This window comes from Tachysurus fulvidraco, chromosome 19 (genome assembly GCF_022655615.1).
Source record: "Tachysurus fulvidraco isolate hzauxx_2018 chromosome 19, HZAU_PFXX_2.0, whole genome shotgun sequence".
Taxonomy (NCBI): domain Eukaryota; kingdom Metazoa; phylum Chordata; class Actinopteri; order Siluriformes; family Bagridae; genus Tachysurus; species Tachysurus fulvidraco.
Window position 1 is genome coordinate 286,926 of NC_062536.1, and position 27,573 is coordinate 314,498.

A 27,573-nucleotide genomic window follows, 5' to 3' on the forward strand; every position below is an offset into this window, starting at 1 on the left:
TTGCATTTGGATAGAAAAGGGGCGGGGACACAGTCGATGAGACACAGCTGAAATTTATGAGCACATTTTGCAGATTAGAGGTTCGGGGCAGGTTCAAGAAAAGAAAAGAAAAGAAAAGAAAAGAAAAGAAAAGAAAAGAAAAGAAAAGGAGGTTTTGTCTGTTTTTAAACAGTGTAATGGTGCACCAAGCCTGGATGTACTGCAATACCAGGGCGATGCGTGGAGCGGACGGAGCAAGCCCCTGTTCCGACTCCCAGCTCTAAAAATCCATTTAATATGTAGTCCTCATATAGAGGACGTATCAGATATTAAACTGATAAGAACAGATTTTTTTTTTTTAAATCATTTTATTTTCACAATTTCAATTTACACTTCATGCACATGCATCGTGTCTCTTTAAAATACATTGTACATGTTATCTTTTAAATAACCCGTGTTACTAAAAATCACTCCAAATTAATTACTTGCTAAAAGCATAGTGCAAATATAATAAATAAATAAATAAGTGAATAATAAATAACAGGGTGAAATAAAATAAACAAATTTAATATGTAAATTTATACAAGGGAATACAAGGGGGCCGGATTTGGCCCATTTGGTGCGAGACCCGATCAAAGGCTTTTTCAAAATCTAAATTTACAACTAGAAGCCGAATGTTTCTCTCTCTCGCAAAAGAGATGGCGTCCCGGATCAGCACTAAGCTGTCCGTGATCTTCCTCCCTTGCACTGCACAGGCTTGGTCCGGGTGGATCACGTCCTCTAAAACGGTCGACATACGGACAGCTAAAATTTTACTAAAAAGTTTACAATCAAAATTTAAAAGGGTTATCGGTTGCCAGTTCCTAATGTCAGTCCCGTCGCCCTTATTAAACAACAAGGAAACTATCCCTACTCTAAAACTGTCAGGAAGTCTGTCCAGATTTTCAAATTCTCTAAAAACACACCACAGGTCATGTGATAAAATATCCCAAAAAGTCTCATAAAACTCGAGGGGGAGTCCGTCCAATCCCGGTGACTTCCCCCGTTTAAAAGCTTTTAAACTGTACTGGAGTTCTAAAAGGGTAAAATCCTGGGATAAAAACACGTTGTCTGAAACAGTTTTATCTAAAAAAGATAAAACCTCCCCCAAAGTGTCTTCCTGCACTTCCTTCTGTCTAAAAAGATTTCTATAAAAGTCCTCCACCACCCTTAAAATTCCAGTTGTTGTGTCTTCTTGTTTTCCTTGTTCTTTTAATTTTGTAATAGCTTTTCCACTTGTTATTATTTTCTTAAAAAAGTACCGGGTACATTTTTCTCCTTCCTCTCGGTCTTTTTCTTTGCTTCTTAACATCACTCCTTTTGCTTTAACCTCGGATAAAACTGACATTTCCTTCTTGACCTCTTTTATTTCCTCACTAAAATACATCCCATCATTAAAAAGATTAAAATACCTCTGTAAGCGTCTTTGCAGCCCCATCATGTATCTCTTTTCCTTGTTCTTTTTTCCTTTCCTACCCTCCTAAAATACTGTCCAGTCCTTCCTTTTACCATGTCCCACCACCGTGCACGTGAGTCATAACAGTCCTGGAGGATCTGCCATTGGCTGTACCGCTCTCTGTATTCCTGGACAATATCCTTGTCCTGCAACAGAGAGCAGTTCAGCTTCCACAGCCCTCCCCCTATAGTCACTCCAGTGGATAGCGAAAAGGTGCAAGACAGCATAGAAAAAAAAAGCGGAGTTAATGTAGTTATTTATTTATTTATTTATTTATTTATTTTTCCAAAATCAAAATATTAGCTACAGGGTATGAATATTAAGATGCTGTTGTTAGAGAATTCAAATAGTAAAGTAAATGAATGCCTATGTCAAAAGTTTACAGCACCTGGTATTCCCAGGCAGTCGCCTATCTAAGTACTAACCAGGCCCGACTCTGTTTAACTTCCGAGATCAGACGAGATCAGGCATTCTTCGAATGGAATGGCCGTAAGTTAGAGGAAAGTTGGAATGGAACCCAATTATAAATTGTTTATTTTTTTTTCTTTTTTCGTTGTTGTTTTCTATCAAAACATTAGCTACACGGTATGAATATTAAGATGTTGTTGTTAGAGAATTCAAATAGTAAAAAAAATGAATGCCTATGTCAAAATCTTACAGCACCTGGTATTCCCAGGCAGTCACCTATCCAAGTACTAACCCGGCCCGACTCTGCTTAGCATCCAAGATTGGGCATTCTTAGAGTGGAATGTCCGTAAGTGAGAGGAAAGCTAGAATGGAACCCATTTATAAATTGTTTGTTTTTTTCTTTTTTCTTATTCATTTTTTTGTAATTGTTGTTTTCTATCAAAACATTAGCTACAGGGTATGAATATTAAGATGTTGTTAGAGAATTCAAATAGTAAAGTAAATGAATGCCTATGTAAGATATAAAATCTTACAGCACCTGGTATTCCCAGGCAGTCGCCTATCCAGGTACTAACCCGGCCCGACTCTGCTTAGCTTCCGAGATCAGACGAGATCGGGCATTCTTTTTTTTTATTAAGAAATTTCGAACAATAAAATACAATACAATAACAATGTAAAATTATTCTATACAATCATTTTTACATCACACCTCACACATTTTCCATACACCATACATTTACATAAATACTTTAGAATTCTCCTTCACTTCCACATTAGGTCTTTTAAATCACAACAGACTTGTGCTGTAAAAATATGATAAAAGGCATCCAGCATTTTTTCAGATTTAAAATACACATATAGACTTTTACACTTCTGATTTCCTTTTAAACACATTCCAAACCTCCCACACAATTTTAGCCACAATTCTTCTCTCGCATATTGTACTTTATCAACATTACCGACAGATTTATAAACTTCTTGTTTTGACACTTCTTTTCCCAACCAAACCTCACCACTCTGTTCCATTCCATTTTCATCCCACTCCACTGTCAAATCTTTAATCACACATTTGCATAAAAAATCCTCTAGTTCTTTACAATACAAAAACATATGTAAAATCCCCTCTTCCTTTTTTGGCACACTTTACACATAACATTTTGTTCCATCCCAATTTTATTTAAAATAGACTCAGTAAAAACCGCTTTATGTCTTATAAAATACTCCAAACATTCCAACTTTGTCTCCACATATTTTCCCCTCATCTTTCTCCATATAAACTCTTCATTTAAATCTTTGAATTTTCCACCCAGTACTTATTTACAATCGGTTCTTTAAAAACACCATCTCTAAAAATGCAATAAAACATTTTTACAGTACATTCTTTAAAATCACACAATTTTTCCCCCAGTTTCATGCAAAGGTTTTTTTTTTTTGCTCTTCTTCCATACACTCTATTCTTTCAATCCACACTATCGGTATTGCATTTTTAATGATTTCATATTTGTTTGTAATTTCTTTTTTATTGTACTCTTCTTTCGCTACTTCCATTGCATCTACAATAACTTGTGTTGGTAAAAAAAACCTTCTTTAAACTCATACAAAACATCTCTCACTCTCGTTATCCCCGCTTCCATCCACTTCTTTCCCTTGTTTTAAAATGTTATTATTTAAGAACAGAGGTTGATTTAAAATGTTTTCTCTCCCATTTGGATCAAAAATTTCCCTATGAAACACAGGTAATCCTTCCGTCATTCAATTTTTTGTTTTCATCCATAAAATTCCATCCCCCATGTTAAAATCCCCACATTTGTTTAAAAGGTAATTCATTGTTTTCTTCCACTCAGTTTTGTGCTCGTTATTAAGGTATTTCTTCACAATTTTCACTCTCATAGCATATTTTCGTTGTTCCACATTCATTAACCCCAAGCCCCCCTTTACCACCGCCCCTACAATCGTGTTAAGTGCAAATCTTGCAGGTTTCCCCTCCCATAAAAATTCAAGAAAACATCTCTTCAACCTCTGTTCTGTCCATTTCAGAAACATATAAAACATACCAAAGTTTGTTTAGAAACCATTAAAAGTTTAGAAACCATTAAAACATTCAATATTAAAACTTTCCCCTTTAAATAAAAATTTCTTAATTTCCAAAAATTCAACCTCCTCTCTATATCTGTTACAATTTGCGCCCACATTTCATCTCTTACTTTCTTCTCATTCTTCCCCATTAAAACTCCTAAAATCCTAATTTCTTTCACTGCCTTGAAATTAAAACAATCTGTTAAAACCACAGCTTTACCAAATCTCATATATACCGTTTTATCCTCATTTACTTAGAGACCCTCTACAATGTTATTTTACAAAATTCATTACTTCCTTAACACTTGCTTGGTCTTTTATAATTATCGTCGTATCATCAGCGTACTGAAAAACTTTCCCCTTTGACTTATTTTCTTCAATTTCAATACCTATTATTCCTTCTTTTTCCACAATTGCCAATCCTAACGGTACCAATACAAGTGAGTACAGTAATGCAGAGAGCGGACAACCCTGTCTTATTGAACGTGTTATTTTAAAACAATCTGTTAAATACCCATTACATTTAATTCTTGTTAGTGCACCTGTCACGGATAGTCACAGGCGAATGCGGATCCATGTGCAGTTAATAATTTCATTAATCAAAAAACAAGTAACAAACAAGCAGGCAAAACAGATCAGAACACTGAACAGGACAGGAAACAGGACCAGACATAACCCGACAGCACAGCACATACCAACAACGACTCACAACCGGGAAGTGAACAAAACAGAGTACAAATAGTGAATGAGAACCAATCACAAGACGGAGACAGACAAGGACTAAGACAAAACACCTGGGGAAGAGATTGAATGCAATTAAATGTCCGTGGTTACAAATAGGTGGGCGGGGTCAACAATTAACATCAGGGAATGACAGCAGATAGAAACAAGGGAAAACACAGACAGACTCATTACAGCACCTTTATATAAAATCTCAATCCATTTAATGAAATTCTCTCCAAAACCAAAACTCCTTAAAACCTCAAATAAATACCCGTGCTCAACCCTACCAAAAGCCTTTTCGAAATCCAAACTTATTATAACTCCCTCCAAGCACACACAGACACAAGCGGTTCTCCAACAACTGATTTATTTGAAGACTGATCTCCAAATCCCCCGTGAAAACTAAACAATGTTAACAACAACAACTTATAACTGTATGTTGCTTCTTATATCTTTGTATGTGTGTGTAATGCTCATCTGTTAATCCTTCAATGATCTTTCACGTGCTGCGAACATGGCGCGACAAGGCTTGGTGCTCCTAGAAACTTGCTGTATCATCCACTCGTGTCGTTGAGCAGTTGAGTTTTCACTATAACTCCCTCCAAGCACACACAGACACAAGCGGTTCTCCAACAACTGATTTATTTGAAGACTGATCTCCAAATGCATCGTGAAAACTAAACAATGTTAACTACAAAATACCGTAATCACATTAACTTGACAAAAAGTGAAATCAAATACAAAGTGACATCTTACAAACATTTAATACAGAAAATAAAGCAAATACCTCGTTGGCTGCAAGCTATGAGAAAGAGAAAACGTCTTTAATTCTTCCTTATGACCATTCAAGTCCTTTTTGACTGGAACAAACTTTATCGGAGCATACAAAATGTCCGTCCTTGCCGCTAGCCCTTAATGACTAGAAGTCTCACGTCACTTAAGCATTTAAGCACACTCTTACAACAATGCGTCAAAATAAAAGTCCCACAACATACAATAATTTGAATAATACATAAAAGTCTAAACAACAGACACAGCTTATATTCAATGAAAATTGTTATCAAAAGGTAACCAAATAAAATGTTGTAGCTGCAGTTACACTCCCACCAAATCGCACAAACCTTAATGTGAGATTTCTGTAAACACAATGCTTGATAACGTTTAACACTTACAGTAGGTGTGCTTTTCAAACCAACGTTGTACTCCTTAATCTGTCTCAATCAAGATATCAACCTTTTGCACAGGCCTTTCAAGAAAAACTGTTCTAGTTGTGGCTTTCCCTTTTGTGTCAAAAGTAGTCTCACTGACTAACAGCTTAATTTTCCTTACTCTACCATCTGACCCTGGGTAAACTTCTGTAATTTTGGCCAGCTTCCATTTGTTACGTGGTTCCAGACTATCTTGCAAAAGGACAATATCATTGACGTTCAGGTTTCTTCGGTTCTTATGCCACTTTTGTCTTGGTTGTAAGTTCATAAGATATTCTCTCTTCCATCGAGTCCAGAATTCATTTGCTAAATACTGTACTCTGCGCCACCTCTTACGAAGATAAAGATCTTCTCTTATAAATTGTCCAGGTGGGGGTAAAATAATTGTAGACTTCATTGTAAGAATGTGGTTGGGAGTTAAGGGTTCCAGTGAGGGTGGGTCATTCAAATGTTCAGCAGTGAGTGGTCTACTATTAATGATGGCCATAACTTCATACAGGAACGTCCTTAAGGAAGTACTATCAAGTCTTTGTGTTGACTGGTCAAGAACAGCAGTAAGGACACTTCTTATAGTTCATATTTGTCTCTCCCAGACACCACCCATGTGACTTGCTGCAGCAGGATTCATAAGAAATTCACATCCTAGAGCCTTAACCCTTTCTTGCTCCATTCCTTTCATGAGTTCTGCAAATTCCCTCCTTGCTCCAACAAAATTTCTGCCTTGATCACATCTCAACTGACGAACATTTCCTCTGATTGCAATGAATGCTCTTAAAGCATTGATAAATGAGTCTTTTGTCATATCATCTCAATGTGTATAGCCCTTGAACAGAGACAGGTAAATAAAAGACTATATCGTTTGAGATCTTTTCTCCCTCCTTTGATATATATTGGACCAAAGCAATCAATACCGGTATACGTAAATGGAGGCATTATTTCCATTCAATCATGAGGAAAGTCACTCATTTTTTGTTCCTCTGTAGACCGTCTATACTTTCTGCACTTGACACATTTGAAAATGTGTGACGAAATGGCACCACTACATCCCAAAATCCACCATCCATTGGCTCGTAGTTCGTTCATCGTCATACCACGTCCTTGATGATGGACTCTTTCATGAAAGTGCTTAATAAGTAAAGCCGATATGTGGCTGCTTGTTGGAAGTATCATTGGATGCTTAATGTACGGGTGTAATGTGGCTAGACTTAAACGTCCTCCTACCCTTATAATACCTTCTTCATCCAAAAATGGACTTAACTTGTACAGCCTATTGTCTTTGGTCTTGAAAGCTTTCTTTTGCTGCAACTTCTTTATCTCATCTGAGAATACTTCCCTTTGAACCATCTTGATAACATGTTCTGCTTCTTTCCTTTCTTCTAGGCTTGTACTTTCTTGGGTTCTTTGTTTCATGCCTTTGAACTCTTTGATTTTACGTTTTAGTCTAGCAACTGCCTTTACCACCCTTGACCAGTCAGAGGATTTCTGTAGACGATCCAATAATGATCTGCTCTCCTTTGCCTTGGTGTTACACACAAGAGCCTTGTGAAGTTCAGGATCATCATCTTTAATTTCTCCCACCTTGCATTTTCTGTCAGGTAGTTCATTTTGCCAAAGAAACGGTGGTCCTGTGAACCAATTTGAGGTCCTAAGTTGCTCTGCTGTTAAACCTCGAGAGGCATGATCGGCTGGATTGTCCTCAGATGCAACATGAGCCAATTGTTCAGGTTTTGTACTGGACATGATTAGCTGTATACGATTAGCTACGAACACTTAAACGTCTGGCATCATTGTTTATGTAGCCAAGAACAACTGTAGAATCTGTCCAAAAGAACTCCCTTGTATCTTGTATTTCTAGTTCATTCCGAAGCATGTCACTGATTTGAACTGCAACAACTGCTGCTGAGAGATCTTGCCTGGGTATAGTTTTTATTTTGGTTGGTGAAACTCTTGACTTTCCCATTACCAAACAACAATGAACTTTGTTAGACTCGTTAATTGTTCTCAGATATGTGCATTCACCATATCCATAGACACTTGCATCCGCAAAATGTTGTAGCTCAGACATTTTGACCTTGCCGAAATTTGAAGGTATGAAGCCTCTTTTGATTTCCATTTCAGCTAGATTGGGTAAGTCTTTGATCCAGGACTCCCACCGAGGTCTTAATATCTCTGGAATTTCCTCATCCCAACCAACCTTCTCTCGCCACATCTGCTGGAGTATTTGTTTCCCCCCAAGAACAAATGGTGCCATGAACCCCAGGGGGTCATACACTGGGGCTACAGTAGAAAGCACACACCTTCTTGTTAGTAGATTTGATTTAACTTGAACTCTGAATTTAAATGAGTCAGATGTAATACAGCACTCTACTCCAAGGGCTCTCTCCATGCGAGGTAAACTCAAAGCCATATCAAAGTCTTTGACTGTGGCACGATCTTCTTCTGGGATGGTCCTCATCACTCTTTCACTGTTAGAAACAAATTTGTGGAGTCTTAATCCACCAGTGAAGCAAAGCTTTCTTGATTCTTTTATGAGCTCGATAGCTTCTCTCTCAGTTTGTACACTTATTAGACCATCATCTACAAAGAAGTTTCTCTGAAAGAAGAAGAAGAGTCTTCACTGTACTGACCACGACCTTGTGCCGCTAGATGTTTTAGGCCAAAGTTTGCACAACCAGGTGATGAGGCAGCTCCAAACAAGTGAACCCTCATTCTGTAGACTGATGGTGTGCTCTCCAAATTGCCATTCTCCCACCACAGAAATCGCAAGTAATCTTGATCTTCCTTTTTCACATGAAACTGGTGGAACATTTTTTGAATATCACACATGACTGCGATGGAACCTTTTCGGAAATGGCATAAAACACCTACCAATGTATTGGTTAGATCAGGGCCTGTGAGGAGATGGTCATTGAGAGATGTGTCTTGAAACAGAAGAACAGTCAAATACTACACGTATTTTAGCTGGTTTCTGTGGATGATAAACTCTATGATGTGGAATATACCATGCTGGACTGTTGTTAATTTCTTCCTCAGGGACCTGCTCTGCATCGCCATGTGATATTATAGCATCCATGAATTTTACATAGTCCTCGAAATACCTTTGATCTTTCTTAAATCTTGTCTCAAGACATTTTAGGTGATGTATTGCACATGTTTTGTTATTAGAAAGTTTGGGATTTTCACTTTTGAATGGTAATGGCATTTCATAATGACCATTGGTCTTTTGTGACATGTTTTCTCTTAAAATAGTCAATAACTTGAGATCCTCTTGGGATACAGGATCGTCCATTCTGGATCTTTCTGAGAAGTCTGATTCAAGGACCTTTATTATCTCTGAAGGACTCATTTCTTTAACTTTAATTCGGCTTACATAATGTACCTTGGTTTTGAAGTTAACAGAAGATTCCATAATTGGTGTCACTTGCCTTACTACAATACGATGACTGGTTCCGATAGAGTCGCCAGAGTCTACATAAGGAGACCTACTTCACAATCCTGTAAAGGTGCTATTTCATCTGGAAGATGCTCCAGATGCAACCAAGCCTTTGCTGTTTCATTAGTTGGTATGTGAGTTCTATTGGCTGGAATAAACTCTCGAGTGTAGACTGGTGGTAAAGAAATCCTTTTACCAGAATTAAAGCCTCTAACTTGTAGGTCCTTTACTCTTTCAGAGTTTACCACAGTGGTTCTTGAAGTCATGGTTGAGAGCTTGAGCTTAACTTGCTCTTTGCTTGCTTCCAATGCTTTAGCTACTTCACTCAAAATGAAAGTTGTATCACTCTGAGAATCTAAGAGGGCATAAACAAGGACTTCTTGTGCAGGTTGAGTTATAGATGAAATCCATACAGGAATAACTGCAGCTGTTTGTGTGTTAAATTCGTTAAGTATTATTCTGTTTGAAGTAACATTTGTGGTTGTTTCTTTACGTTGTACTGACTGCAGTCTTTCTTCATGCCTTTCTTGTCCTGTACTTGACCTTTCTTGACTTAACTTCAGGTTTTCTTTGATTCTGTCCTCATGCAAACATGCCGGATGCATTTTATGGCATATATCACAAATACTCCTACTGTTGCAGTTCTTTGAGAAATGACCAGTTTGGTTGACTTAAGACAACCAAAGCACAGCTTCTTAGCTTGAACAAATTTGATTCAGTCTGGAATTGATTTTTCCATGAGTTTCCGCATTCGTGCAAAGCATGGCCAGTCTTTAGGCAGAAAATGCATGTTATAATGGACCTCTCACTGGAATTTGTGGCCAGTGTTTTTGCTCCAAAGCTTTGGCGTTTTTGGGATTTTGGCTTTTCAACTTCACCTAGTTTAAGTGCCTGTAATGATGTGACAGGGTTACAAGCAATTTTTACCTCCCTTGTCAGAAATTTAACAAACTGGCTGAAGGAGGGAAACTGATTGCTCTCCTCTTCGATTTCAATAACCTTCCGGTTCCATCTTACCGCAAGCCAATCCGGTAACTTTGAAAGAATCTTTCGATTTTCATTACAGTCATTTAAGATTTCCAATGCTTTGATATGAACCATGACAGCCTCACAACTCCGCAGGAAGTCAGCAAACTCTCTAAGCTCAAAGCTGTCTCTAGATGCCATCTTAGGCCACTCCTGGAGATTGTCTCTGTATGATTTTGCAATTGTAAATGGGTTTCCGTATCTCTCTTCTAAAATCTCCCATGCAGCAGCATAGGCAGATTCAGTTCCAAGTAGGAAATATCCTTCAAGTGCTTTCTTCGCTTGACCACTTACATACCTACGGAGGTAGTATATCTTTTCCTTATCTTGGATATTCTTTTGGTCAATCAATGTTTCAAAGGAGAGTTTTCAGTCATTGTACCTCAGTGGATCCCCACTAAATACTATAGGTTCAGGAACAGGAATTCTGTTTACATTTAAAGCACCTACCAGCACCTTTACAAGTTCTGCTGTACTTTCATTTGAAGAAGCGATTGCAGCTTGTGGCACAGGAGATATTTCTGAGAACTCCTTATGATCTTTTTCTATGACCTTCTCGTCATTGTACACCTTCAATTTTGCTCGTGCTGCATTTAGACCTTTCACTGCTTCCAAATGTTGTATCTTTCTCCGTTTTTCTTCAAGAGCCTTTTGTAGAGCTACATGTTCTTCTTCCAACTGAGCATTAATTTTAGCTTCCTCTTCCTCTCTTTTTATTCTTTTCACCTCTTCTGCTTCTTGCTCTAAATGACGCTTTGCAGCTGCTGCCTCTTGATCAGCTAACTTCCTTTTAACTTTTTCTTTACTTTGTTCTTGTAACACTTCAAGAACAGCTTCACTTGCAGCAGCTTCAGCCGCCACTTCTTGTCGTTTTACAGAAGACCTACTTGAATGTTCTGGAGCTCCATCCAAGATAGAGGAGAATGAAGCTGATTTACAAGTACTTGAATTGAAGAGGGAGCCTGTTTCAGGCCAGTCTTGCTCTTCTCCTTCTGGAATTTTTCCCTTCAGTCGACTTGAGGCTCCGGATACAACAAAGTTAGAAATCTCTACACACAAATCCACTCTTCGACGTGTGCTTGGAGGGAGTTACAGTGGAAACTCGTTGGCTGCATGCTCCGATAAAGTTTGTTCCAGTCAAAAAGGACTTGAATGGTCATAAGGAAGAATTAAAGATGCTTTCTCTTTCTCATAACATGCAGCCAACAAGTTTTCACTGTAACTCCCTCCAAGCACACACAGACACAAGCGGTTCTCCAACAACTGATTTATTTGAAGACTGGTCTCCAAATCTACCTTTCGGTGTATGTCTTGATCTGGAGTTACGATTTTGCGTAGGTCATCATAAACACGCTGGACATCTGAGGAAAGACCTCTGACATCACCAATGACATCATTCAGTAAATCATCTGATAAAGCCTCTGCTGATTGTGATAATGTCCACTTAGAAGATTTAACATGTGTTTTCCATTTATCATAGATGTAGTTAAACCTCTGTTGAAGTGACTTAATTTTTGTAGCTTGCATCTCTCTACCTTTCTCTGTTACAGTTCTAATTCTTTTACTACTTCTTAAGTGCTGTGCCTTTTCTTGTTGTGCATCAGCACCGTCCACTTGACGTTCTTCAGATTGGTCTTGTGAATTAATCACTGTCCCTTACCTGAATTGTATTCTTACTAGACATTTTGAATCATTACCTTAAGTTGACACAATCTGTTAGTAGAAAATATGGACAGATAATAACTAACCCTCTAAATCAACCTTGAACACTTCAAATGTAATGTAAATGTAAATATTGTACCCTTAAACAAAGCAAAAGTTGGTTTTCAGTAGCAATACTTTACAGCAAATTAAATTGTGCAAACAACTTTTCACTTTGAGAATTACCTTTCAAAATACATAAAACACAAACAATTGGTTAACTTTGATATGAGTTGTTATAAAACCTTTCCTTAATATTTACAAAGTACTTTAAATCAAAATGAAAACTACAGTTAAAGTCAGAACATTCACAACACACAGTAACTTCTTTGATTTACAGCAAAAACCTTTAGAAAAACTGAAAAGTTGTTTATTACTTAATCTGTCACTTCTTATAACTGTATGTTGCTTCTTATATCTTTATATGTGTGTGTAATGCTCATCTGTTAATCCTTCAATGATCTTTCACGTGCTGCGAACATGGCGCGACAAGGCTTGGTGCTCCTAGAAACTTGCTGTATCATCCACTCGTGTCGTTGAGCAGTCGAGTTTTCACTATAACTCCCTCCAAGCACACACAGACACAAGCGGTTCTCCAACAACTGATTTATTTGAAGACTGATCTCCAAATCCACCGTGAAAACTAAACAATGTTAACAACAAAATACTGTAATCACATTAATTTGACAAAAAGTGAAATCAAATACAAAGTAACATCTTACAAACATATAATACAGAAAATAAAGCAAATACCTCGTTGGCTGCATGCTATGAGAAAGAGAAAACGTCTTTAATTCTTCCTTATGACCATTCAAGTCCTTTTTGACTGGAACAAACTTTATCGGAGCACACAAAATGTCCGTCCTTGCCGCTAGCCCTTAATGACTAGAAGTCTCACGTCAATTAAGCATTTAAGCACACTCTTACAACGAGGCGTCAAAATAAAAGTCCCACAACATACAATAATTTGAATAATATATAAAAGTCTAAACAACAGACACAGCTTATATTCAATGAAAATTGTTATCAAAAGGTAACCAAATAAAATGTTGTTGCTGCAGTTACACTTATTATATATCCCTCTTCATTTTTTTCTTTCATGTACCATATTGTGTCTCTTATACTCAATGTTGTGTCGGCTATATCTCTTCCTTTTACTCCATATGCTTGATTTGTTTTAATTATACGGGGCATTACTTCTTTTAATCTGTTTGCTAAAACCTTTGCTAAAATTTTAAGATCTGTGTTCAACATTGTGATCGGTCGGTAGTTTTTTAAATCTACTTTTTCTCCTTTCCTTTTATATATCAGTTTCATCAGCCCCAACCTTGTTATTTCATTTATTTCTCTCTTTACGAAAATGTCTTTATTAAAACTTCTTTAAAACATACATAAAATTCAGTTCCCAACCCATCTATTACTGGACTTTTTTTTTAAAAGCCGTTTGCCGCAGTCTCAGTGCTCTAGCGCCTTCCTTTCATTTTTTTTTTTTGTGGTTGTTTCACCTGACCTCCGGCCGTATGTCTTGGACACTCGAGTAAAGAGAGGTGTGGAGCTGTCAACTGATCACCCCCTTGTGGTGAGTTGGATCCGATTCATATTGCACCTGAGGCTATCATACCACACATTCAACCCCTTAGAGGAGTCAGGATGGGTATGGCAGGACTACCCTACAAAGGTTAAATAACTGAGCTAGTTTACTGGTCATAGTGACAATTCATCAAAAATGTCTTATTTAGTCTCCTTTTATATAATTCAAAACACATTCTTTGAAAATTGGCACATTATAAAAAAAACATTCTCACCTATCCTTGCTTATATGGCTTGCTTATATTTAAAAGTAGACAAATTCCATGTGACTTGGAAATGGATATGGATTATTCTTGATTCTATCGATGCTTACAGATGATGCTGTGAGTACATTTGTTGAAAGCAAAATATACACCACCTTCTTTGTCTGGATCAATGGCTTGAATAAGGACGGCAAATGAATATGTTAAGCTATCAGTCTTTGATGCCAAACAGCCACGGCTTGTGGAACATTTTTGAAATTTCTGGTGTCAGAAATGAAGCTTTCCTTCAAAACACATAGGTGCATTTTGGATTAACTGTAGCCTATTTATTTAAGATGCAGGACAACCACCTAGTAATGCATTTCAATAGTCCAGTCTAGAAGTCATGAATGCATGAAATACAGTAGCTTCTCAGCATCAGATACAGACAGGATGTTTCTCAGCTTGGCAATATTTCTAAGGTGGAAGAAGGCTGTGTTTGTAATATGGGCGATATGATTTTAAAAACAAGTTGCTGTCTAATAAACACTCAGGTCTTTCACTGATGAGCTAGGAGTTACAGTACATCCCTCTAAATGGTAGTAAGAGCTTCTGTGTACTGGTTTTCAGACAGATAAGTAGTATTTCTGTCTTATAAAAATTTAAATTACAGGTCAACTGGGTATCGTCAGCATAACAATACTGTATATAACGTAACAATAGTACCTTGTACTTGTACATTGTGTAATGACATTAAAGTTGAATCTAATCTTGTCATATTCTTCCTGCTCAGTCGGATGTTAAACGGCCACTTCCAGGCGGCAGCCATCTTGGCTGTGGCACTTCTGGGTTATACCATTTTATAATCCGCCACACTATATAAGCACAAGGTCTACAAACACTCCTTGCCAGATTGTCTCATTGCGTTACCGCTCGTGTATGCCTTTTCGGCCTGTAAGTTTCACTTTCATTTCCCGTGTTGGATTTCAGCCGGGTGTGTGTCAAATCGTGGATTTTCCCTTTTGTTATTTTTTTTGGATTACTCATTTTTGCCTTTGTCGGCCAGAGACCCTTTTTTGTGTTTCTGCTTATTTCGTTTGTGGATCAGTCCTATTTTTCTGACATTTTGGTGGGATTTATTTTTTGTTTTTCCTACTGTGGACTTAATGGCCTTGTTGGATTATTCATTTGTTTTCTTCAAGAATTTTTCCTGGACTCGCTCTTCTTGATTGTGTTTGTGGATTCTTATCATAGTCTCCTGTTGGAACACTTTGCTTAGCCTGTTTTTTCTGCAACTTTTTATTTCTGTGTTGGATTATTCCCTGATATTATATACATTCCCCTTATTAAACCTATTTTTGTGGAAGTCGTATGTGTTCTGCATTTTTGGGTCCATTCCCCCCTGCACTCTGACAAATCTAATCTTATCCCATGCCCTCAAATGATGTTTCCCAAGAGAAGCCTGTGTATTGAGAAAAGCAGAGGTAATAAAACTGACCGCTGAAGGACTCCAGATTTAACTGGCATTAAAATCTACGAAATGGTATCGATCAGACAAGTAGGATCTAAACCATCTTATTGTCAAACTGACAAATATGTATGCAGTTGGGTGGTTTTCTGGGTCCATTTGTGCTAGGACAACCACAAAGAGGAATACATGTTTAGTGTAGTCTGGGTAGGCTAGTGCTGTACAATCAGTAGTGTTTTTAGGACAAGTATGTCATCATCCACGCTTATGCAGACCACTTGATTCCCTTCTGACACAGATGAGTCATTGTTGCATAGCAGGCTTGAGGAGTCAAAGAACTCCACTTGTACACAAGCAATATTACAGCAGCAATAGCTTAGCAATAGTAACAGTATAAAATAACGAATAGGTAAGAGCTTTTAACATAATATCACGTGACATAGAATAGACTCATAGAGTGACTTATAATCAGTAAAAATCATATACAGGAGAAGATAGCAAAAGGGAAACTTACTCATTTTAGTTGAATGCAGGATTAATCCTCAGGACAGACGTCTGTCGCAAAAGACTCAGAGGTAAATGGCAAATGTAACTTTGATGAGGAAATTGAGCCTTTTTTTGTGCACATTTGTAATAACAAATGTAAACTTGTTATGAAAAATGGGAAAGACAGTGGTTCTCAGACCTTGGCCCATAGCGATAACTTGTTATGTAGAATGGAAAAGACCATTGTTCCCAGACCTTAGATCACAAATTGATATGGAAAATGAAGAAGACCATGGTTCTCAGACCTTAGCTCGTAGCGATAACTTATGTAGGATGAAAAAGACATTGGTTCACAGACCTAGGCCCTGAGAACTAAAGGGAGGAAAATCCATAAATGGGCATGTGGTGTTCATAAACTTGTGCAGACTGAAGAAGGCCCAGGTGTTTAGTCTGAGGTCATGAAAAATAAGGGAAGGAAAATCCATAAATGGGCATATGGGGAAAATGTAATAGGAAATAAGGGGAAATTAGGTCAGTGTATTTAGAAAACATAGGAGGTAATGCCGGTAAATAAGGTGATATGGCACCTGGGACTCCCAAAAAAATACTGGGAACCAAAGAGGGGGCGAGGAGCGCTAGGGTATATATATTGAGAAGATATCCGGGGCTCGGGGGTCAAGGTGGGTGTTTTTATTTTTGCAAGGACGTCGCGAGAGTTTTTGTTTTTCTTGATTGATTTTGCATGACATGCTCTTTTTGGGGGTTTTCATTTGTTACTTTTAATTTGGCAACTTTGTTACTTTTAATTTGGCAACTTTGTTACTTTTAATTTGGCAACATGGTTACTTTTAATTTGGCAATGTCTCTTATAAATTGTTGGCTGATTGACCACAATTAAGAAGTTTGCTCATTCTCATCCAGGCCTGAGGTGTTTTCTCAGTATTTTTTGTAGTAATTATAGAGGTAACAGTAAGTCTAACTAACACAGTTTTTAGTAACCAAAAAGGCCTAAGAGAAGAGGACACCCTGTTATGTGTCGGCTTGGAGACCGGCTCTGAGTTACGACATGAGCCCAACTATATCTAGTCGGTATCTCTCAACCTCCCGCACCAGCTCAGGCTCCTTCCCCCCAGCGAGGTGACATTCCATGTCCCTAGTGCCAGATTCCGTGTCTGGGGATTGGGTCACCGAGGCCCCCGCCTTCGACTGCCACCCAATCCACATTGCACCGGCCCCTTACGGTTTCTCCTGCAGGTGGTGGGCCCACAGAAGATCGGCCCCACGTCGCTCTTTCAAGCTGAGCCCGGCCGGGCCCCTTGGGGCAAGATCCGGCCACCAGGCGCTCGCATGCAAGCCCCAATCCCTGGCCTGGCTCCAGGGCGGGGCCCTGTTGTGCCTTTACAGGCGACGTCACGGACCTTGGTTTGACTTTACTCATAAGGGTTTTTTGAACCGATCTTTGTCTGGCCTGTCACCCAGGACCTGTTTGCCTTGGGAGACCCTACCAGGGGCAAAAAGCCCCAGACAATATAGCTCCTAGGATCACTCATTAACGCAAACCCCTCCACCACATTAAGGTGGCGGTTCAAGGAGGACAGGATTATATGGACAGTCTTATATGGACAGGAAATTCTAGGTGCAGTATGGGGCCGGAGGGAGTCCGGTTTGGGGACCACAGGATTACGTCTCTGCTTTTTGCAGATGTTGTCCTGCTGGCTTCCTCAAACCAGGACCTTCAGCGTGCACTGGGACGCTTTGCAGCCGAGTGTGAAGCGGCGGGGATGAGAATCAGCACCTCCAAGTCCGAGGCCATGGTTCTCAGTCAGAAAAGGGTGGCTTGCCCCCTTCAGGTTGGTGGAGAGCTCCTGCCTCAAGTGGAGGTGTTTAAGTATCTTGGGGTCTTGTTTACGAGTGAGGGAAGGATGGAGCGGGCGATCGACAGGTGGATTGGTGTATCTTCTGCAGTGATGCGGTCGATATACCGATCTGTTGTTGTGAAGAAAGAGCTGAGCCACAAAGCGAAGCTCTCTATTTACCAGTCGATCTACGTTCCTACCCTCACCTATGGTCATGAGCTTTGGGTCATGACCGAAAGGACGAGATCCCGGATACAGGCGGCCGAAATGAGTTTCCTCCGCAGGGTGGCTGGGCACACCCTTAGAGATAGGGTGAGGAGCTCGGTCACTCAGGAGGAGCTCAGAGTAGAGCCGCTGCTCCTCCACATCGAGAGGAGACAGCTGAGGTGGCTCGGGCATCTGTTTTGGATGCCTCCTGGACGCCTCCCTGGGGAGGTGTTCCGGGCATATCCAACTGGGAGGAGACCCCGGGGAAGACCTAGGACACGCTGGAGGGACTATTTTTCTCGGCTGGCCTGGGAACGCCTCAGTATTCCCCCGGAAGAGCTGGAGGAAGTGTCTGGGGAGAGGGAAGTCTGGGCATCCCTGCTTAGACTGCTGCCCCCGTGACCCGGCCCCGGATAAGCAGTAGAAGATGGATGGATGGATGGATGGATGAATACTATGGCATACTAAGTGGAAGAGTGCACGAGATGAAAGGTGTCAAATTGTGTGCTCTGCTTAGTGAAAAACAAGGTGGCATTCTAGTATTAGCTATATGCTAAGCTAAATGCTAAACTAAATACTCTTTAGTGATTAAAAAAACTAATTTAAGCTAAACAACATGACAGTAAACAATAACAATGATGCTGCACAAGGCATTGTTTCAACAGGAGCTAGAATTCTATGACATCACAGACCAATCTTTTGAAGCCAGACAAATGGCGCCGATCATATCTGAGCCTAATAGTGAATTGAAACTACAAATCTACCGAGACTTTTTCTCAGAGTCAGTGTTTTAGTGTTTTAGTGTAGTGTTTTATCCAAACTGATTTGCAATGTTTTCTTTTGCGTCTCCAGTAAATATAGCCAGACAAATGGCACCAATCATATCTGAGCCTAACAGTGAACTGAAACTACAAAGCTACCTGAAGTTAAGGTGACTTGAGCCAGGCCACCACCCACCCTGTTGTATATTATAGCTTCTGATTGTAAAAATAAAAACAGTGAAATATGACAAAGTGCTACATGGTACTTAAAAAAACAATTAAATAAAAGAATATTTGAAAACTATGGCATACAAATGTAAGATTGTAAAAGATGAAAGCTGTCAGGGGTCTTGTAACTGGTGTAGAGTTATTACTTGAAAGCTGTGTTTTCGGATTTTCAGAATAGTTTTGCGTTGCCACTCTTATCTCCCTATTTAGTGTGTATTTGGCCGGTTTGTACAAAGCTTTTTCCGCACTTCTGTAGGCGTCCTCTTTGGCCTGGCAAAGATTTATTCAATTCATACCACAATTATACCATGGTTATTCAACTCATTTTTTTGTATTTAGATATGTGTGCCTTGGTGGACAGTAGGTTGACATTTCTGTTATTTCAGTTATCCTGAAGTAATTTGGAACTGTGATGACCTCTAGTGCTGTGCATTGCGTAAATAAATCAGAATCAAGAAATAAACAGTGCTGTGGTAAATCATTTATTTAGTTTGAATTATGTTAGTTGTAAATGTTTTCAAAGTAAAGTGAAAGTGTCATGGAGTAGAATTTCATCAGTATACAGAGAAATAGTTACCTATATAGATAAACACAGAGTAGTATTTTTTCATAGTGTTTTTTTTTTTATTAAACTAGAGAATGTTTCAAAGTGACAGAGGAAGAATGAGAGAATCTCCAGGGTAAAATATCCTGCATATTTTCTCACATCACATTAATGACTCTTTTTCATCAGGAATAAAGTTAGTTCAAGTTTATGATAAGATAATGTTTATTATAGGGGTGTATCTGTATCATGGTGATGCTTACAAATGGATGTAGGTTTACACAAAATGTGTGCAGTGAGATAGTAATTCATTACTCATTACGCGTTAGCAACTTTATCATTATACCTTAAACACCCCAAATATCAGCTGAATGACTGCTAATATTATTAAGTTTTTTATTATAGACAATAAAATTAAAACTGTTAGAAAGAAAAACTTAAATGTGAATTATTTACTTGACCCTTTACCAAACATTTAATAGTGAACTACAGTATATCTCATTAACTTTCCTAATACAAACAGATTGCTCACACTAAAAATGTTTGTTTACTATTTAGAGTTTAGTACTATTTAGTATAAATTTCTTCCTTCTTGTGAAACACCTTCCCATCTGCTTGTTTTCTCCATTTCACTGTGATATTCTCTGCCATCCCATGATCCTTCAGTTTCTGCCTTATCTAAAGAACAGAAAAATCTATAATACTATATACTGCAAAAAAGAAATACAAAAGCAGTAAAATTTAAACTATCAGATTTGGGGAGAATGGAGAAGTTTTGTGGAGAATGAGATTCACCTGATCCAAGATGGCCGCGTTTACTGCAGGATCATTTATATCCTGATTGGAACGGACATTCACTGCCATGATTTGCTGTGTTTTGGTTACTAAATGTATAAAAATAAATAAAGATAAATACAAATACAAAAATAAACACACTATGTAACTGAAATCCTAAAAGCAAGTTTATCTAAACACTCAATGGAATGAATATTTAACTCACATGAGTAACAAAAGAAAGGCATTATGTCTGAGCATTGTGCATCAGCAGCCTGACCGTTGTTTATATAACTACAGTCTTCATTCCCATCAAGATTATCAGGTTCTCCAGACATCCAGCTAATGGTAGACATTTTGGTTTGGTCTGTCCACTTCCAGGAGTCTCTGAACAGACCGATCCATGACCAGTCACCGATCACACCTAATATAACTGAGTTTTCTGTTGCATCTCTATCACTGGCCAGATCAGTATACATCATTCTGCAGTAGGCCTGAGCTTCAGGCCATGTCATCAAATTATTGATGTAAATGTACCTGTCAGTGCCAGTTTTAGTGTCTGTGAGGGGAAAAATACATTTAATTTGATTGAGTTAAATTCTTAAAAGAGAAATGTTACATGATGTTAAAATAAAGACCTGCAGTACACTATTTGTTGTTAGGTCAACTAAATTAACTTCATAATGGTAAGGTGTTTTTGTTTTGTATTTATAATTTTTTCAAATTCTGTGTTCCCCAATCAGAAGCCATGGATGAACCAGGAGGTCCGTCTCCTGCTCAAAGCACGCAATACCGCTTTCAGGTCTGGAGACCGGGGGGCCTACAGCGTCACCAGAGCCGATCTGAGGAGGGGAATCTGCAAAGCCAAACATGCCTACAAACAGCAGATTGAGGAGCACTTCAACTCTGCTGACCCCCAACGTATGTGGCAAGGAATACAGGCTATCACTGACCGCAAACCACCCAACGCAACACCTGCAACCAGTTCTGCCTCACTCCCCAACTAGCTCAACCTCTTCTGCGCTCGCTTTGACAAGGGGAACATGGAGCCCTTGCTCAAAACAAAGCCGTTACCAGGTGAGCAGCCACTTACACTCTCCACTTCTGAAGTGTGCACCAACCTGGGAAGGGTGAATGCAAGGAAAGCAGCTGGCCCTGATGCCATCCCTGGTCGTGTACTCAGAGCATGCGCAGAGCAACTGGCCGGCTGACTTTTGTCCCATCACACTCACACCTGTCATCGCTAAGTGCTTCGAAAGACTGGTCCTCACCCACTTTAAAGCCTTTCTGCCACCCCATTTCCACCGTACTTCATTCTGCCCTGACTCACTTGGATAAACCCTTACACCTATGCTAGGATCCTGTTTGTTGATTTCAGCTCAGCTTTTAATACAGTTAGCCCTTCCAAGCTAACCCTGAAGCTGGAACAACTTGGCATCAGCACACAACTCTGCAATTGGACTCTGGACTTCCTTATGAACAGATCACAGTCATCTGAACACTGTCACCTTCTCCAGTCTCACCATCAGCACTGTGGTCCCCCAGGGATGTGTATTGTCTCCACTACTATACTCCCTTTTCACCCATGACTGCATACCTGTCCATGCCTCAAACAGCATTATAAAGTTCGCAGATGACACCACAGTGGTAGGCCTGATTGAAGGTAACAACGAGACAGCTTACAGGGAGGAGATCCAGCACCTAGTAGCATGGTGTGAGGACAATAACCTGGAACTTATCACCAAAAAGAGCAAGGAGGTCATTGTGTATTTCAGACGTGCTGGCAATCACACTCATCCTCCAATTCACATCAGCGGAACTGCTGTTGAACATGTACCCAGCTTCAAGTTCCTTGGAATACACATCTCTGAGGACCTCACCTGGTCTCTGAACTCCTCCATTCTGATCAAAAAAAGCACAACAGTGCCTATATTTTCTGAGGAGACTTAAAAAGTCTCGTCTGTGCTACAGGATACTGGAGAACTTTTAGCGCTGTACCATTGAGAGTATCTTCACAAGCTGCATCTCAGTGTGGTATAGCAGCTGCACAGCTTCAAACCGTAAAGCCCTTCAAAGGGTGGTGAAAACCGCCCAGCAAATCATTGGTATTACACTACCCACCTTGGAGGACATTTTCAAAAACCGCTGTTTGCAAATGGCGAGTTGCATCATCAAAGATCCCTCTCACCCCAACCACGGACTGTTTACACTTCTGAAAAATACAACAGCCTGAAAAATAGCTTCTTTCCTGTGGCTGTTTCTGCACTGAACAGCTAATATTGTGTTAATCACCACTGTACTGTCACTTTTTCTTCTGTATTTTGCACTATTTTGCACCACTTTAAAATCAGGCATCCTTGCACCACCCAAAAACTATCATTACACTTCTGTGTGTCCATCCATATTTATTCTGTTTATTCTGTGTATATGTATGTATATACATACAGTATATATATGGATGTATGTATGCATAATGACATTCCTTTTGTACAGGTATCTGTCATACCACTTCATACTGTAACATACTTGTATAAAAAAAAACACTATATATATACCCTTATTCAGTTACATGTACATACACCTTACTACATCTTCGGTATTACCTCGTACCCTTATTTATTACACTGCCACTTGTAAATAAGCCATCTATGCACTTCTGGTTAGATGCTAACTGCATTTCATTGACTTTGTACATGTACCTTGCACAATGACAATAAAGTAATCTAATCTAATCTAATTACAGTTAAGGTTAAAGGAACCCTGAAAGCACACAATCTATAATATTTTCATGACTACCTTCTGTAATAACAAGTTAATCATCTGCTATTTCTTACTGTCAAAGCACACAACGTTGTTTTCTTCTGTACATGGTCTGTCATTCCATCCACTTGGTTCTATCACACTACACTCCTGATGTCCATCACTGTTGTTAGGCTCATCTGTATCCCATTGTCTCACACTTCCCAGTGGCTCATTTCCCATGGACCAGCGCCAGCTGTTGATGTCATTGTACAGTCCAATCCAAGCATTGGAAATGAACTTTTGTCTCTGTGCTTCATTCATAAGTTGAACCATCTCCTCATTACTCTGGATAATAGCCAGATCGGTGTGTGTAGCTTTGCAGTAAGCCTGAGCATCAGTCCAGTTTTTCGCCTGCTGGATCAGATAGTACTTACGAGAGATAGACAGGCTGAAACTGACAGTTGCTGTGGAGGAGAGGTTTGAAAGGTTATGTATTCTGACTGTGTCAATTTTTTTTTTAATTTAATGAACTTATATTGTAACTTTTCAGTGTGCATTATATTGTTCTCATATTGTCTAAGACATCTATTGTAATTATATATCTTCATACTTATCTATTACTAATTCTCTGTGTTCTGTATCAGATATCTTATGAGATAAATGTTATCATTTGCCTTCCCCTGAGTCATATTAAGCCGTTGATAAATCCACACACACACTCTCACCTGAGAAAAACAGAAGTATGGACAGATGTAGTGCCATCCTCAGATAACCTTAGTTAACAAAAAACAAAACCTTTAACTGGGTCATCCAAATAGACAATGTCCTCAGCACACCAGCAAATCAACATGAATGACAATAAGAAAAAAAAAATCAAACATTATATATATATATATATATATATATATATATATATATATATATATATATATATATATATATATATATATATATATATATATATAAAGTATTTGGATTCAATCAAATATTGTTTTAACAGGCCAAGGTCAAAGGTCATCAATGTTTTGTGTATGTCAAGGGTTAATGATTAAATGGAATCCATAAACTGTGGTTTGAACCTAAAAAGTTAAAAACCTATGTGTAAAGTTTAAGCACACAATCACACAAAAACACATACATACCAGATGGTAAAATCCAGCAATAAATTTCCAAGTTATCCTTCAAAAACTGAATTATATCTCTCGATTACCCATTGATTACAACCTCCACTCTTTCTCCCCTTCTTCTGTAGCTTCTGGCACTCTTTTTTCTCTTCCTGATCCTGACTCCCTTTCCTCACAACCCTTGGACTCAGCCACAGACACTTTCCTCTCCTCTCTTTCCACAACCATGGACTTTCTCTGTCCTCTGTCCAACTAAACCCTAGAAGACTTCTTGTTCTGCTCCTTGGCTTTCAGATGTATTGCGTGACAATTGAAGAGAGCTAAGAGAATATGGAAGAAATCACAAATTGATGCAGATTTTGACTTTTACTGTACACTCCTGGACAAGTTCTCTTCAGATGTGACTTCTGCCAAGACTTCCTTCTACAAGGAAAAGCTTGAAGCTTCGTCACAAAACCCTCGTAAGCTCCACAACATTTTCTCTTCTCTAATCAACCCCCTGGCTCCAGCTTCTTCAACATTCCTGACTGCAGAAGACTTTGCATCTTTTTACCATGAGAAGATTGAGAAAATCTGCAGGACCTTCATTTCTTCCTGACTGTAGCTACATCTCACAGCCAGGATTCACCTTGGACACACCTTCTCATTCAAAGAGTGTTCATTATTTTCATGACTATGAAAATTGTAGATTCACACTGAAGGCATCAAAACTATGAATTAATACATGTGGAATTATATAAGTACATAACAAAAAAGTGTGAAACAACTGAAAATATGTCATATTCTAGGTTCTTCAAAGTAGCCACCTTTTGCTTTGACTACTGCTTTGCACACTCTTGGCATTCTCTTGACGAGCTTCAAGAGGTAATGAAATGGTCTTCCAACAGTCTTGAAGGAGTTCCCAGAGATGCTTAGCACTTGTTGGCCCTTTTGCCTTCACTCTGCGGTCCAGCTCACCCCAAACCATCTCGACTGGGTTTAGGTCCGGTGACTGTTGGGGCCAGGTCATCTGGCGCAGCACCCCATCACTCTCCTTCATGGTCAAATAGCCCTTACACAGCCTGGAGGTGTGTTTGGGGTCATTTTCCTTTTGAAAAGGTGGTGTGTCCAAACTTTTGGAATGTGTGTCCAAACTTATATATATATATATATATATATATATATATATATATATATATATATATATATATATATATATATATATATATATAATTTTGGAGTGTGCTGATGGATATTTGTGTTCAACAGCTGCAAGATTGTTACGAAAGGCAGGCACTGATGTAGGTGAGGTAGGGTGGAGTCAGCATTCACATTCATCCCAAAGGTGTTCAGTAGGGATGAGATCAGAAAACAACCACATATAGCAGGAAAGGTCAGGTGACCAAATACTTTTTGAAATATAATGTATACCAAGTGTATCACCAAGGCCATATCCCAAACTGTAGGGAGATTCCAGCTCTGTCCTTGAAAACAACTCAAAATTATTGTGATGTTTTACAAATGACAAAATTAATGTTAAATATAGCTGCAAGCAGCGATGGCGGGCCCTCGCACGTTTTTTTTATCGCTATACGGTGCCTCCCAGAAAACAATGCACGGTGGGCCAGTGCATGAAGTTGGTAAATATCAGTGGACTATTTTACTTGTTACTGTTGTTACTGACCCATTTGGGGACTGTAGGTAAATGAAACCCCACATTTTAGACAAATGGGGGCACTAGTGAGCCACTTAAGAGACACACCTTTGTCTGACCTTTTTGTCCACATTAACAGTCGACTAATGTGATGTATGTGTCAAATTTCAAGTTAATCTAAGCACGCCAAAAGCCTTAAATATGCCTGAAATAAAAGTAAACTTTGACACGATGCCATGGCAACAGTGTTTGAGATATCAAAAATCCGTTCGCAATTTCACATTAGATTCAATCGCATGAATCCTCTAGGAGGAGTATTTAAAAGTTCATTGCATGCAACTGTGAAAAAATCCACCTTTGTGACTGACACACTTCTTGGTGCCTGTTGGTGGTGCTATGTCCAAGATTCACAATAGGCACATCGATGCGATCTGAATTCTTGGCCGAACATACACACTGCGTGTCATCCCAATAAGACATTTTTTGTTTTAGATATTAGACATTTCCTGTTTCTCTGAATTCGCCATAACTTAGTCGCCTGGCTGTGGCAGCACCGTTCAAGATATCAAAAATCCCTTCGGAATTTAGCAAGTGCAATGTCTCGGCATCATGTTCAGCACGTTTGATGTCAATCGCATGAATTCCCTAGGAGGACTACTTAAAAGTTCACCACATGCAATTATTGAAATAATCCAAAATGGCCGACTTCCTGTTGGGCTTAGCTCATAGTTTAGAGCACGAAAATTGTTCGGGTCGATGAAATCTATATGTGTACCAACTCACGTACATGTGCGTACATAATTGCCCGATCTGTGCACAAATGTTTGTTTTTGCATTACAGGGGGTGCTACAGAGCCCCCCTGCCACGTCCGTATTCCAGCCTTTGCCCAAGCCTAGTGTCGCCCGACTCTGACGTGTGTGTGCCAAATTTCAAGAGTTTTCAAGCATGTTAAGGTACCCCAATTGGCCAATGTGTGCAAAAAAAAAATAAAAAAATAAACCCGAGCAAAAACAATAGGGTTTCGCACCATCGGTGCTCGAGCCCTAATTAAATTAAGCTCTTTGTGTTTTTTTCGTTGACACCAGGGGTGGTTCTAGGATTTCATCTTTAGGGGGTTTAGCCCTCAGTGAGAATTTAAAACAAGAAGAGTTTTACATTACATATTATATGACAACTCTGGTAATAAGAATAGTGACATTTCACTGCTTTTGGTTTACATTTACATTTACAGCATTTGGCAGATGCCCTTATCCAGAGCGACGTACATAAGTGCTTAAATCTCTAACATTGAATACATTAATGCTGGTTCACTAGGTTACATACCTAAGATACCATGAGTTTAAAACGTTTGTTCAACGTTACAATGAAAAAGTTATTTTTTTTAATGCAAAAGATAAGGAAAGAAGTTCTAGTTGAAGTGTTTCCTGAATACGTAGGTCTTCAACCGCCGCTTTTGGTTGCCGTCTTTGCGTCTTTCTGCCGATTAAAGTTATAGATAAACACCTCCAGCTCTGACTGCGTGTGCACGCTGCGCGTACCTGTGCTTTTCTGTTCAAATAAAGCAGACAGCTGAAGATGCACTTTTGAAAGACTACAACACACGCATGTAAAAGTAAAGTAAACAAAAAATCGCTCTTGGATCAAACTGATAAATAATTTTCTTTCCCATCGACGACATGTTCTGCATTTTAACATAATTTTTATTGTTTATTTATGAAAGTAAAAATGATCCTTATAGTTTTAGGGTGGCTGAGATTACAGACAGGGGGCTGAAGCCACCCTAAAAAAGGTCTAGAACCGCCCCTGGTTGACACAATTCGCAATGCATTCGCCAGGAATCCTTTTTGACGCAGATTATCACAAACATCTCCTTCATATATGGCCATGTGTGTTCAGGAATATCCTCGTTGTTAGTTATTTTAACATTG

At 39.0% G+C, this 27,573-nt stretch overlaps 1 protein-coding gene and 3 pseudogenes across 1 annotated transcript; all 4 read right to left on the minus strand.

The window, feature by feature from the left end:
- Positions 1 to 174: 174 nt before the first annotated feature.
- Positions 175 to 346, minus strand: LOC113658832 (annotated as a pseudogene).
- Positions 347 to 1,850: 1,504 nt separating this feature from the next.
- LOC113658791 lies at positions 1,851 to 1,969 on the minus strand (annotated as a pseudogene).
- Positions 1,970 to 2,125: 156 nt separating this feature from the next.
- LOC113658823 lies at positions 2,126 to 2,234 on the minus strand (annotated as a pseudogene).
- Positions 2,235 to 19,305: 17,071 nt separating this feature from the next.
- LOC113658752 (C-type mannose receptor 2-like) lies at positions 19,306 to 24,159 on the minus strand. Its single transcript, XM_027171319.2, has 6 exons — positions 24,030 to 24,159; positions 23,613 to 23,660; positions 22,980 to 23,351; positions 20,372 to 20,704; positions 20,167 to 20,255; positions 19,306 to 20,049 (listed from the first exon to the last, which is right to left on the minus strand). The coding sequence occupies exons 2-6, from the start codon at positions 23,647 to 23,649 to the stop codon at positions 19,939 to 19,941; spliced, it is 942 nt and encodes a 313-aa protein (XP_027027120.1). The 5' UTR covers positions 23,650 to 23,660; positions 24,030 to 24,159; the 3' UTR covers positions 19,306 to 19,938.
- Between the last annotated feature and the right edge of the window lie 3,414 nt (positions 24,160 to 27,573).

Excerpts from the sequence above, each read along its gene's own strand:
- LOC113658752 (XM_027171319.2), bottom strand. The coding sequence starts at position 23,649 with ATGGCACTACATCTGTCCATACTTCTGTTTTTCTCAG. Across the intron at positions 23,352-23,612 it reads CATACTTCTGTTTTTCTCAG|CAACTGTCAGTTTCAGCCTG; the intron begins GTGAGAGTGTGT and ends TCTCCTCCACAG. Across the intron at positions 20,705-22,979 it reads CAACGTTGTGTGCTTTGACA|ACACTAAAACTGGCACTGAC; the intron begins GTAAGAAATAGC and ends TTCCCCTCACAG.